This window comes from Artemia sp. Qi Xiang Cuo, chromosome 16 (genome assembly GCF_049724085.1).
Source record: "Artemia sp. Qi Xiang Cuo chromosome 16, ASM4972408v1, whole genome shotgun sequence".
NCBI lineage: Eukaryota > Metazoa > Arthropoda > Branchiopoda > Anostraca > Artemiidae > Artemia > Artemia sp. Qi Xiang Cuo.
The window spans coordinates 45,775,513-45,788,658 of NC_142809.1; the positions used below are offsets into that span (position 1 = coordinate 45,775,513).

General features: G+C 35.1%; 1 protein-coding gene and 1 long non-coding RNA gene across 3 annotated transcripts in view; both read left to right on the forward strand.

The window, feature by feature from the left end:
• Positions 1-2,742, forward strand: part of LOC148942956 (complex I assembly factor ACAD9, mitochondrial-like) — a 55,405-nt gene extending 52,663 nt beyond the window's left edge. For both annotated transcript variants that reach the window (XM_089102784.1, XM_089102785.1), the window contains one exon: positions 2,542-2,742. In XM_089102784.1, coding sequence (XP_088958910.1) covers positions 2,542-2,715 — 174 coding nt within the window. In that variant the 3' untranslated portion in view covers positions 2,716-2,742. The remainder of the gene's footprint in view (positions 1-2,541) is intronic.
• A 4,031-nt stretch (positions 2,743-6,773) lies between these two features.
• LOC148942957 (uncharacterized) overlaps positions 6,774-13,146 on the forward strand; it is a 58,857-nt gene continuing 52,484 nt past the window's right edge. Inside the window, exon 1 of the long non-coding RNA XR_016143107.1 lies at positions 6,774-6,792. This is a non-coding gene — a long non-coding RNA (uncharacterized LOC148942957). The remainder of the gene's footprint in view (positions 6,793-13,146) is intronic.

Sequence of the window (13,146 nt, forward strand, 5' to 3'; positions counted from 1 at the left end):
CAATAAATTAAAATTGACACAGAGCTATTGTTTTGCTTTGAATAACAGGCCAACAGTCGTTTAAAGCCATCTTCATCTTCCAAATAGTGCCTATTCATTACCTAAGCTCAGCCCCGCATTCTGAGGAAATTCCAATTTTTCAGATTTTTGGGTCACTTGCCCGAGACTCTGGGTGGGTGGGCTGTCACCAAGAGACCACTGAGTAAGCCTGCGTCGGAACCAAGAGATGAAGATTTGCTATCCTCAGAATCAGAAGAGAAGGGTAGGGCCCCTCATGATTCAGGAATCACCTGCACTTTAAACAAGAGTGTTCCGCTTGCCATCTTAAGATTACATCCTAAAGCTCGTTCCAGAAAGGCCTCAACAAGAGGTCAACCAAAATGCATCCATTGAATACTGACAGATACCCCCGAAAAGAAGAAGATTGAAGAAGAGGCTGTGCTATATAGCGCTTCGACAAACTAGGAAATATAAGAGAGCTCTCAGAAACTCTTGTCGAAAAAGCAAAAAGCCTAGGCAGTCCTCTTTCACTAAAAGCAGAAGTAGCTCAGAAGATATTTTGGACTTGACTGAACTGATCAAACCAGATGCTCAGGAAGGACCTTCAGCTGAGAGAAACCCTCAATTTTGTGCTATGAACACTGGAAACTTGGTCTTAGTACTTGAAAAGGACACCAAAAAAGGAAAGTGCCACAGTGTTGGTGAAATTGTTTGAAAATGGGAGAGGAAAAAGAAGCACAGGTTCGGCATTTCAAGGGGATTGCTCCATTCTTATCCATCCCCACAGATACTTCATACTGGTATAGTTCTACCGAAATTGTGATGATCTTGCCAAAGCCTGGGCCTTCCGGACTGACCGAAAGACAGGCTTGACATTTTGTCTTTCCCTTTGATTTGTCACCATTTAACTTGTTGTGAACAAGGGAACGACTGGTTTAAGCTTGTTTTATACAGTTGTAATTTGTTGTTCAATTTTCTATGTTATCTCTATTAAATAACTGAGTTTTGCATTGAATAAAAGTTTTTAATGTCTGTCCCAAGCATGGTTTACAATTGTCCCATCTATGGTGCCCGGTTCCATACTTGGGACAAAATGGGTAGTTTAAAAAAAATATATTTTCTTGAAAACAAATTTATTTCAGGACTTGAAAACTTAACAACATCTTCCATGCTAATGCAGATGATGCCAAGAAATTTTTGTTTCTGCACTGCAAAGTGTCAAGGAGTAAGCAGCAAATCAAAAAAATTGTCCCAAGTATGGAGCCTTCCCCCAACGTCCAAATTAAATATGGAATATTTTTGAAAAATCTTTAAAAAGTTAAATAAAATTCAATCATTTCTTTTTAACAAAAAAAAATTATGGCTATATGTATGTTTAATAAAACACTCAACAAGCGCATGAAATACAAGTTTCGTCAAAACTAAATTGATAATGAACTCTTGTATTTGTCAAAACATCAGACAAAAAGAAAACGAAAAAAAAATTTATCATTTTTGACTAAAAGAAAAATCGTAACCATGATTTCTAACCGTCGAAATTTTGTTTGTAGTATCAGTTACGATTTATTTTAGTTAGGTTTTTCACAAGCGTGTGAAGTAAAAGTTTACATCAAAATTGTAATAAATATCACAATATTATTGTGTCGACAATAATTATTGTCGACAAAATATCGACAATAATTTGTGTCGACAAAATTATTCAGCTGACAGGATACCTTAAAAATAATATTCCGAGCTTCGGCTGACAGTCTCAATGGCAAAGAGTCTATTAGAAAATTCTCCCAGGAGACTAATTATCACTAAGAGCTGCCAAGAATCTGTTATTTAACTGGAAAATTTGACTGAAAAGATAGTCAAATTCCACGTCTCTTTTGTCGGTGAGCTCAACAATCAAACCGGATGAAACCACAGGGAACTACCAAAGCGGCCAAATTACTCAAATGGTAATTTCTTTGAGCTATTTTTTACCGTTTTCCTAGCAAGTATGCTGGAAAACTTTAGGGACTGTCTTTGCTCGAAGTTTTAAAATGAAAATTCTACTCCATTAAATAAAAAAAAAATAACACTGTTTCGCTAAATGTGCATATCTGTATCACCAGCGCAATACGCGAGAAATTAAATGGTTCTTCTAACATTTCTGGGAAAGTAGTTAATGACTTTTGATTCTTTGTCATTTGCTTGGATTTCTTATCTAAACTCTACAAGTTATGGCAAGACCGCCCAATATAAAAAGTTTGTAATGGACAAGATAGGGTGATGCTTTAAGGTACCTTGTCTTCTTGATTAAGACAGTAAAGTAATGAGTAATTTACTCAAGAAAGCGAGGAAAAAAAGAGATTATTATTTGTGTTTTATTGTTGTTGTTTATATTTATTATTTATATTTATTATTTTGTGTTTTATTTATATTATTATTATGTTTATGTTGGTTTATTAACATAATCTATTATTTAGGATTGAAATTTACCAAACTTTAACTCCTTTCCTTTATCGACTTCGTTCCTATAGCTCGTCCATTAATTTTCCTTTTCTTTCTTTCTAGATGGAACTAGCAGCATATTTTTGTTATTTTTCTGCAAAGCGAGCCAGGTTTCATTTGGGCAATATTGAAGCAGATTTCATCGAAAACGGAGATATTTTAGTAGAAAGAATTTCATCAAAAATATTCAGGTCAAAGGGTTATGCTGCGGAACATCCCTTAAAACGAAATTTTTGATTCATTAATTATTAAAATTTTTATGGAGTCATGTTTTCTTAGACCATTCGAAAATAGAAATATTAGGCAAGACTCTGACGAGTATCATAAGCAAGTAAAGTTGACCCTAGATGAAATCGGTGTCGCTAGCTGATAATTTTGGATCAATCCCTAATTTCATAAACATCATCCTTACCTTAGACCCTCCAAAGCCATGAACGTCGAATATTGTGCCTACAAAACCTCGCCAGACATCTTGGAGCTGAGCTGCACCCGTGACGTCCTTCCACTTTGGTTTAAGAGACAGTTCTGCCCTCTTAAGTCACGGTCACGTTGCTTTCGAAAGGTGTGCCTTGCTCAACACCTTTTGTGCCTTCCCCTGAGAGGCCACTCATACTATGCATTTGGGAATACATCCTCTGCTATACGAAGGACGTGGCCAAAGTACGTCCATTTCTTCAGTTTTAGAATGTGAGTAACTAATGGCTGACCTCTTCGCCGTCGAACCTCTAAGTTGGTAATATCTTCCTGCCACGATTTTCTCAAGAGGCAAATGTTTGAAAAGGCTTGGACAGGATTTTCCAGTTGGGCGTTTAGCTTCCAGCAATCGCTATCATAGAGGAGGATTGACATCACTTTGCTACTTAGGAGGCAAAGCTTCAAGTGCGTAGACCTTTTACTAATGTGGCAGACTCGGATTCTACTTCTGTTTTTGTTGGCTATTTCACCATCATCAGTAGTTGCAAAATTTCTGAAGCAGATATTTACTTTATGGCGAATAGTTGAAAGAAAATTAATTTTCCTTAAAAAAAACATTGACTTTTTAGCTTCTATGGTTAAAAATTCGTCTTTATTCCTATGTGTTAGTTATACAAATTTTGTAACAAGTGGTGATGGTAAGGAAAAAGGAACAAAGAAGAATTAATCCACGGTGTGGTACTAACCTAGGTTTGACGCTTGACACAAGAGTAAGCGCGGTATTAGTTTTACCTCGATCAAAAGCACGATAGACAACTCCTGCTATTCCATAACTCTAATTAACTTAGTGCACATGGCAGTGCTGATTTGGGAATGACCCTTAGCGCGACAGTAAGCCTAATATTAATTTCGCCGCTCTAGAGCATGATAGACCGTTCCTGCCATTCCATAATCCTAAGGGAAATCAATCCGCATGGCGGCGTCCAACTGGGACTGACGCTTAGCGCAACAGTTAGTGTAAAATTGATTTCATCATCAATATTATGAGAGACATGCCCTAATAAAACTAGTCTATGTGGTGCCGCTGGACTGGGACTGACACTTAGCACAGCAGTTAGACATTAATTTCGCCATTGAAATGACGATAAGCTGTTCCTGTTATTCCATATACTGTGTGTCAGGAGAACCTGGCGAAAACGTTTCTTAAAAAAAAGAAGAATTTGCAAAAATACGCAGTCTCACAACCGTCAACCTATTTTTATACAAAGGGGGAAAATGCATCCCTTACGGTAAATATTTGCTCCGAAAATTGATTTTAGACAAATGAGCAAAATTGCTTCAGTGGGATGTTAATCGAACTAATCTAAATATAAAAAAAAGAATAAGTAACTCGCATAAATATTTTTTTTTCCGAAATTAAGGCTCTTTATGAATTTTCTCAAACTTCTTACCCATTTAGATCGTTTTTTAGGCCAGAATATCTCGAGATGCCAACTTTCTCGAAAAAAAATATGGAACCGTTTTCGGGAAAAAATAGGCTTGTTGTCCTTGCCGAGTTAAAAAATTAGTTCAACTTTTGGTTTTCAAAGGCTGTAGCATTCTTGACTCAAATCCTGTGATGTTACTCTAGCTTCCTTTCTAACCACTTACTGCCGAATAAGTTGCGACCAACTACGGTGTTTTAAAAAAGTTTCTTATCCTTGTTCAACGACCCTTGTGTTTCAGCTATCATTTTTAAAGAATTGTGACAAAAATTCTAATTTAATATAAAGAGTGAGGTTTTGAAGAGGGAGTAGCCCCCCGCATATATGGAATAAATCCTGTTTGTTTTAAGTTTTATTGTTGCTCCTTACTTTCAGTTGAAGAAAGTTGTTTTTTAATTTGACTAATTAAAAAAAAACTTTCCGAAAAATAAGTTTTTCAAAGAAAAGTAAAGGCCATTTTAAACTTAAGCTCAGCAGTGTACTTGTTAAAATTCAAACTCACAACGACCAGAAATTACTATTAAAGAATAAATGAAACCCAAAACGAATAGAAATTAAATAAACAATCATAGCAAAAAACATACAACAATTAATAATATAAATGAATAAATAGATCTTAATGCGAGTAATGCTTAAATTGAATATGAAAATCAAGCTTAAAACGAAAAAATAAATATTTTGCTATTGAAGTGTAAATGAAACTTAAAACAAAAGAAATAAAACAAACAACCAATGCAAACAAAAATACAATAAATATTAATGTAAATGAATAAATAAATCTTAAAACGCGTGAAACTTAAAATTGAATATGCAAATCAAGCTTGAAACGAACAAAAATCACTACAAACAAGAGTTTGGATATCGGCTCTTTCTCTCACTGTAAAAGTCTAAAACCTACTGCGTCATTGGCGCTTTACTGAAAACTATATATGTGTCTTGAATAGTCTCAGAAAATATAAACAACATCAAATTGAATATTTAATGAATATTGATATTAATTGTTGAAAAATCCATCAGTTCAAGAATTTAATTCACTGTAATTTGATTTTTATTTTCAATGCTGTAAGAGCTGGAAAAGAAAACTTTTGTAATATAATCCGTTTTCAGTTACGTGCCTATGACCGAGTAGTCCTTTTGTTTTTATTTACATTTGAAGAAGAGGACAGTATCCAAACTTTTGTTTGTAGTTAAACTATACTTGCAATTTACATGTGTAGAAAGAGCTAATAAATTATACTGAAAATTTTATACATATTGATATTAACTGCTGAAGGCTTATCAGCTTAAAATTTTTCTGTAATTTTAATGTTTATTTTCAATCCTAAGTACAAAAGAAAATATTTGTAATAAAATTAATTTTCATAAAAGTGCCAATGACGAAGTAGGTTTTAGACTTTTACAGTGAGAGAAGGAGGCGATACCCCAACTCTTATTTGTAGTGATTTTTGTTCGTTTCAAGCGTGATTTGCATATTCAATTTAAGTTTCACTCATTTTAAGATTTATTTATTCATTTACATTAATGTCTATTGTATGTCTGTTTGCATTGTAATTAATTTAATTTTAATTTAATGGAATTAATTTAATTTAATGTCCAAATCGAACATCGTCCGTATAAACGATCTTAGGGTCATTTGTACGTGTCTCCGCTATCTCATTTGTCATTTAAGTAGTTCGTCACGTGAAGTGATATTTTGAATTTGTTTAAAGTGTGCTTTGTTTCCTTTCCTTTGTTTGTTTGTTTATTACTCCGGATTTTTTTTTCCTTTATTAGTATTTTTTTTCTTTGTTGGTGTTTATTTTTCTCATGCAAATCAAGTTTGAATCGAATAAAAATAACTACAAACAAGAGTTTGGGTATCGCCTCACTGCAAAAGCCTAAAACCTACTGCGTCATTGGCGCTTAAATGAAAACAATATGAGTCTTGATCAGTCTTGGAAAGTATAAAGAAAATCAAATTGAATATTAGATATATAATGATATTAATTGTTGAAAGATCCATCAGTTCAAGATTTTGTCTTCACTGTAATTTTCATTTTCAATGCTGTAAGAACTGTAAAAGAATAAATTTGTAATATAAGAGTAATTCGTTTTCAGTGAAGCGCCAATGACGCAGAAGGCTTAAGGTTTTTACAATTAAAGAAGGGGGCAGTATCCAAATTTTGTTTGTAGTGAAACTATATTTGTCTTGACCAACCTTGAAAAGAACTAATAAATTAAACTGTATATTTGATGTATAACGATATTAATTGCTGAAAGCTCATCTGTTCAAAATTTTACTGTAATTTTAATATTTATTTTCAATATTAAGTACAAGAGAAAACATTTGTAATATAATTCGTTTTCAGTAACGCGCCAATGACGCAGTAGGTTTTAGATACAGTGAGAGAAGGAGTCGATATCCAAACTCTTGTTTGTAGTGGTTTTTGTTCGTTTCAAGCTTGATTTGCATTTTCAATTTTAAGTTTCACACGTTTTGAGATTTATTGATTCATTTACATTAATATTTATTGTATCTTTGTTTGCATAATTGTTTATTTAATTTCTTTTTGTTTTAAGCTTCATTTACACCTCAATAGCAAAAATTTTTTTTTCGTTTTAAGCTTGATTTTCATATTCAATTTAAGCATTACTGGCTTTAAGATCTATTTATTCATTTATATTATTACTTGTTGTATGTTTTTTGCTATAATTTTTTATTTAATTTCTGTTCGTTTTGGGTTTCATTTATTCTTTAATAGTAATTAATGGTCGTTTTGAGTTTCTATTTTAAAAGGTATTTGTATCTGTTGAGCTTAAGTTTAAAATGGCCTTTACTTTTCTTTGAAAAACTTATTTTTAGGAAAGTTTTTTTTTAATTAATTTTTGTTCGTTTTTTATTTCAAAAAGTTTCAAGTTTTTAAACGTTCCTTATTTCAAAATCAAACTTAAAAAAAAAATCAAATCTTCATCAAAGTGTCAAAACTGGTATCAAAGTAACACTATCGGAGTGAAAAAATAGATTTTTGCAAACCTCGGGATTTCTATTATCTGATGTTTGAACTATTTTTAACAAAATGGCTATCTCAAAATATTTGTGGGATGGGTTTGAGGAAAAAAGGGCGCGGGGGTCTTTTTTTACTCTTTAAAAGTGAACTAGAACTGTCTATTTTCAATCAAATGAGCCCTCTCTGAAGTTTATACGAGCATCCCTTCTATAAGAACCATGTATACCCCCAGAGTATAACTTAAAACGCCTATCCCTGGGCCCTGGGGGGTTGTGTCGGCCCCGGAGTTTTAATATCTGATGTTTGAACTATTTTTTAACAAGATAGTCACCTCAAATTTTTAGCGGATGGGTTTATCCATCCGATACACCCAAAGGCAAGAAGGGCGGGTGGGGCTGATTGCCCTCCCATCTCTTTTAACTCTGAAAAAATGAACTAGAACTTTTAATTTCCATTCAAATGAGGCCTATCTGAACTTTATACGAGCATCCTTTTCATAAGGACCATATACGGCCCCAGGACATAGCTTACAATGCCTGCCCCTCGGGTCCTGGGGAGTTTTGTCGACACTGGAGTTTTTGTTATCTAACCTTTGAGTTATTTAAAAAAAATGGCTATCTCAAAATTTGTATCGGATGGGTTTGGGGAAAAAGTGTGCGGGTGGGGGGCTAGTTGTCCTCGGATATCTTTTGACTCTTGAAAAGTGAACTAGAACTTTCAATTTCTAAGCAAATGAGCCCTCTCCGAAGTTTATACGAGCATCCCTTTCATAAGAGCCATATACGCCCCTAGGACAACACCTACCCCCGCGTCGTGGGGGGTTGTGTTGACACCCGAGTTTCTGTTATGTAATTTTTGAAAAATTTTTAAAAAATGGCTATCTTAAAATTTGTAGTGGATGGTTTTGGGAAAAAAGGGCGCAGGGGCCTAGTTGCCCTTAAATCTCATGACTCTTAAAAATTGAACTAGAACTTTCAATTTCCATTGAAATGAATCCTCTATGAATTGTATACGAGTATTTCTTTCATAAGAACCATACATGCCTTTAGGGTATAACTTAGAAAGCCTTCCCCCGGGCCCTGGGGGGTTGTATTGACAAACTACAGGAGTTTTTCTTATCTGACCTTTGAAATATTTTTAACAAAATATCTGTCTCAAAATTTTCAACAAATGGGATTGGAAAAAGAAGGAATGGGGGGGGGGGGGCGATTTTCCCGCAGATATCTTTTAACTATTAAAAATTGCACTGAAATTTTCTATTTCCAATCAACTGAGTCCTCTCTGAAGTTTATACGAGCATGCCTTCCATAAGAATTATACATGCCCAAGGGCATAACTTACAATGCCTACCCCTAGGCCCTGGGGGTTGTGTTGGCACCTGAGTTTTTGTTATCTGACTTTTGAACAATTTTTAACTTAATGGCTATCTCAAAATTTTTATCGGATGCATTCGGGGAAAAGGGGGCGTGGGTGGGGACTTGTTGCCCTCCAGTCTCTTTTGACTCTCAAAAACTGAACTAGAACTTTCAATTTCCAATCAAATGAGCCCTCTATGAAGTTTTTACGAGCATCTCTTCCATAAGAACAATATATTCCCCGAGGGCATAACTTACAACGCCTGCCATCGGGCCCTGGGGGGCTTTGTCCTTCCCGGAATTTTTGTTACATGATCTTTGAACTATTTTAAAAAAATGGCTATTTCAAAGTTCTTATCGGAAGGGTTTGAGGAGAAAAGGGCGTGGAGGGGGGAAGGGGCTATTTGCCCTCTAATCTCTTTTGACTCTTAAAGGATGAACTGGAACTTTCAATTTTCAATCAAATGAGCCCTCTTTGAAGTTTATACGAGCATCCCTTCCATAAAAGCCTTATATGCTCACAGGGCATAACTTACATCGCCTGCCTTAGGGCCCAAGGGGGCTGTTTCGACACCTTTTCCACCCCTGTGCCGGTAGGCATGTTAATGCAATATTTATACCACATAGAAAAGGACTGAAGGAACGAGAGTGATACTATTATCCATACCCCCAATAGCAATAATAAAGACATAGACCAAAAATATTCCAGGAAATTAAGAAGGATTAGATATTAATTTCTTTAATGGACGCTAAAGTGCGAATTCGGCCCATTTGGGTTTGTGATAGCCGTTTTTCAATAATAAATTTTATCTTATCCCCCCTCCTTTTCCAAAATTCGTTCTACGTTTATATGAAGGTCCAATGATATTTAGAATATTTTGGCATTAAACCGCACTCTTTGGCACCTGGGCATCTGTCCCTCGCCACTCCTTCATATAACTGATGCGTACTTATTCATAACTTTATATATTTTTTTTAAGAATGTGAGGCAAATCAGTTTAGTTAAATGATTCTTTAAAATGAATATAAGAAACATTTTGTGTAATAAGAAGGCAGGAATTCGCCTACACCACCCTTATCTATAGGCTTAATCCAAATGAAGCGAGAGGTTAGATTAATTCCTATCCCCCCGCTCTAGTCCCTTTCCTATATTTACCTGAAGGCTGTGGAGGATTAGAGAATTTGGGCATTGAAATGTGCTCTTTGAGACGTCTGGTATCCCCCCTCCCCACTTACATAATGACCTACCCACCTTTATACTACCTGATGCGCAATTAAACATCACTAAACATAATTTCATGAAAAATCATTTGAACTAACTGAGTTAAATCTAGCATTAAATAATGTCCACATTAACAATTTGTCTTGTAAGGACTACGTGACTTTTCACTGACGAGAGTGTCACCCAGTAGCAATACCTTCTCTGCAGCTGGAAGCTCAATATATATTATATTATATATTATATATAATATATTATATATTGTAATATATTATATTACATATTACATTATATGGAATCTCAATATTTTTTATACTTTTAAATCGATTGGCTATCTCGAAAATTAACATAAATAGACACTTGGTTGTTTTTGGGACAGAATCAAGATTTTTCGAAAATCAGGCAACTTTTCTCCTGGTCGTAAATTTTAATGGGCAGCTGTAAACCTTAAAAATTTTGTATACTTCCAATCAGCATAAAAAATGTCATTTTTTATTTATTAGTTGACATTAAATTTCCTTATTCTCGAGTTTCGGTTACTTTTGGTCCAATTCGGTCCTTACAGTTCGTTACCACAACTGTTTGATACATGGAGAGATGCTATATATACTTAGAGTTTTCAAATGGGGCCAGGATCACCAAACCGATATCCAGAGTTTAGATACCTTTGGGTCCCAAAATTAGCAAGCTGCTACACCGAGTTTAAATCTTAAAAGTGCACGTCCCGGGTACTGAAGGCCCGATTTTAGTGAGAATCCAAAAAATCCATTCATTTTATACGCACATACATCATAGGCAGCGCAATAGCGCTGACTAAGTAAAGAACGATGTTGGCACAATGTACTTTTTTTATTTATTTTTTATTATTGAAGGAGTTGTCGTAGAAACTTGAAAAAGGGCTTATTCGATTGGAAATTCGAGAGCGTAATATCCTTTAGAATAGCCGGCATAGATCAGGAGACAATTAACATCCATACCACAAGTTCCCCAATGAAATTCAGGAGAAATTTGTACACCTCCCTTTTGTTCAGCGTAGTTGATTTCCAGACGGAAATTATGTTTTTGAGGAGGACACTCCCCCACAACCCTTTGGGCAGGGGTTGTAAGTTATGCCCTGGGGGCACATAAGATTTTTTAGAAAGTGTTGTCGTAGAAACTTCAAAAAGAGCAAATTCGATTGGAAATTCAAAGGGCTAGTGTCTTTTTCATAGTTGAAGGTGACTGGAAAGCAACTAACCCCCTCTCACGCCCGCCTTATCCCCAAACATATTCAATCAAAGTTCTGAGATAGCCGTTTTGTTCAGCGCAGTTGAAATTTTTGAAACTTGTGTTTTTGAGGATGATAACCCCCTTCCCACAGTCCCCAGGGCAAGGGCTGCAAGTTATGTCCTGGGGGCATATAAAATTTTCATAGAAAGTATTGTTACAGAACCTTCAAAACTGGTTCAATCGATTGGAAATTGAAATGAAAAGTGCCCTTTTTAATAGTCGAAAGTGATTGGAAGGCAACTAACACCCCTTCCACGCCCCTCATTTCCCCAAACACATCCAATCAAAATTTTGAGATAGGTATTTGTTCAAAGTTCAATTCAGTTCAATTCATTTTATTTAACATCAAAATACATTTAACAAATATGCCAATACCCGCCCCAAGAAAGATACCAAAAAGCACTTGCGACTGGGCGGGTACATATACTAAAAAACAACACACACAAATTACATACAAACACTACAAAACAACAAAAAAAAATCAATCAATCTCTCATCAATTCATTTAATAATAATAATAATAAAGATAAATAATAATAATAATAATAATAAAAAAAAAAAAAAAAAAACTATGAACCTTGACCTAACAAATATTTTTTCAATTTATTTTTAAATAGCCCCAGGTGCTCGGCCGCCCGAATGCTCTCCGGAATAGAGTTCCACACATTAGGTCCTGAAAATCTAGTATGGAAGCCGGCCCTGGTTCCACTTCTATTCGGAACAATGAAATCACTAGCATGACGAGTTTCATAATGGTGCAAAGACCTATTGTCATTAAAATACTCACGAAAAAGCTCTGGACTAACATCATTCCAGTATTGATAAGCAAAAATTCCTATTTGGTAGTCTCGTAGCTGTCCTACATTCAACACTTGCAACTTGATGAAACAAGCTGCAGTGTTCTTTACACCTTCAACTTACCCACCAATGAGACGCATAGTTGTATTTTAAAGAGCCTGAACATGCTTATAATTCACATAAAAATTACTTACCCATAACATACAGCCATACGAAGCATATGGGTGGATCAAAGCATGGTATAAAAGCAATAAAACTCTCTGAGGGAAGAAATTTTAAAAACGACGAATCGCTCCATGGCCACGTGCAGCCTTTGCGGCAACAATATCACTGTGATGTTTCCATGACAAAATAAAATCAATGTAAAACCGAAAGAGCCGGATTTCTCGAAGTTGAACTAATAGCTTAATATTAAACAGAATTCTACCGTCACTATCACTGAGCTTACCTATTCTCGAATATACAATAAAATTAGTCTTTATAACATTAACTGATAACAAACTCAAACTAGTAAAAACATGGAAATTTCTCAGAACACAATTCACTTTCAACACAAGACTATCCAAACAACGACTAGAAAACGTAACTGCAGTGTCATCAGCGAATGACCTTAAGCAACAATCTGGAATATAAAACCTCATGCTATCCACATAAACCAGATACAGAAGTGGACCAAGGACCGATCCCTGTGGCACACCACACGACACTTGATAAGGGGAAGAAAAAGCATCATCAATCATCACTTTAATAAACCTCCCGTACAAATAACTTTCAAACCACTTCAAACTAACTCCTTTAACACCTAAGCATTCTAATCTTTGCAATAAAATTTTAAAATCTACCGTGTGAAATGCTTTCCTAAAATCAAAAAAATACTGTTTGGGGTATTTCACCTTTTACTAAACCATTATTTACAAAATCCACAAGATGAATGGCAGCACAACTAGAGGAATGACCTTTTAGAAACCCGAATTGAGTATCACTGAGTAGGCTACGTTTCGTGAGATGGTCATATAGACGGCGATGAATCACTTTTTCCAAAATTTTTGACAATAAAGGCAGTATCGATATTGGTCTCCAGTTACCGGCATCTGACCTGGCACGCCCTTTGTAAAGCGGGATAACTTTAGCTTGCTTCAACG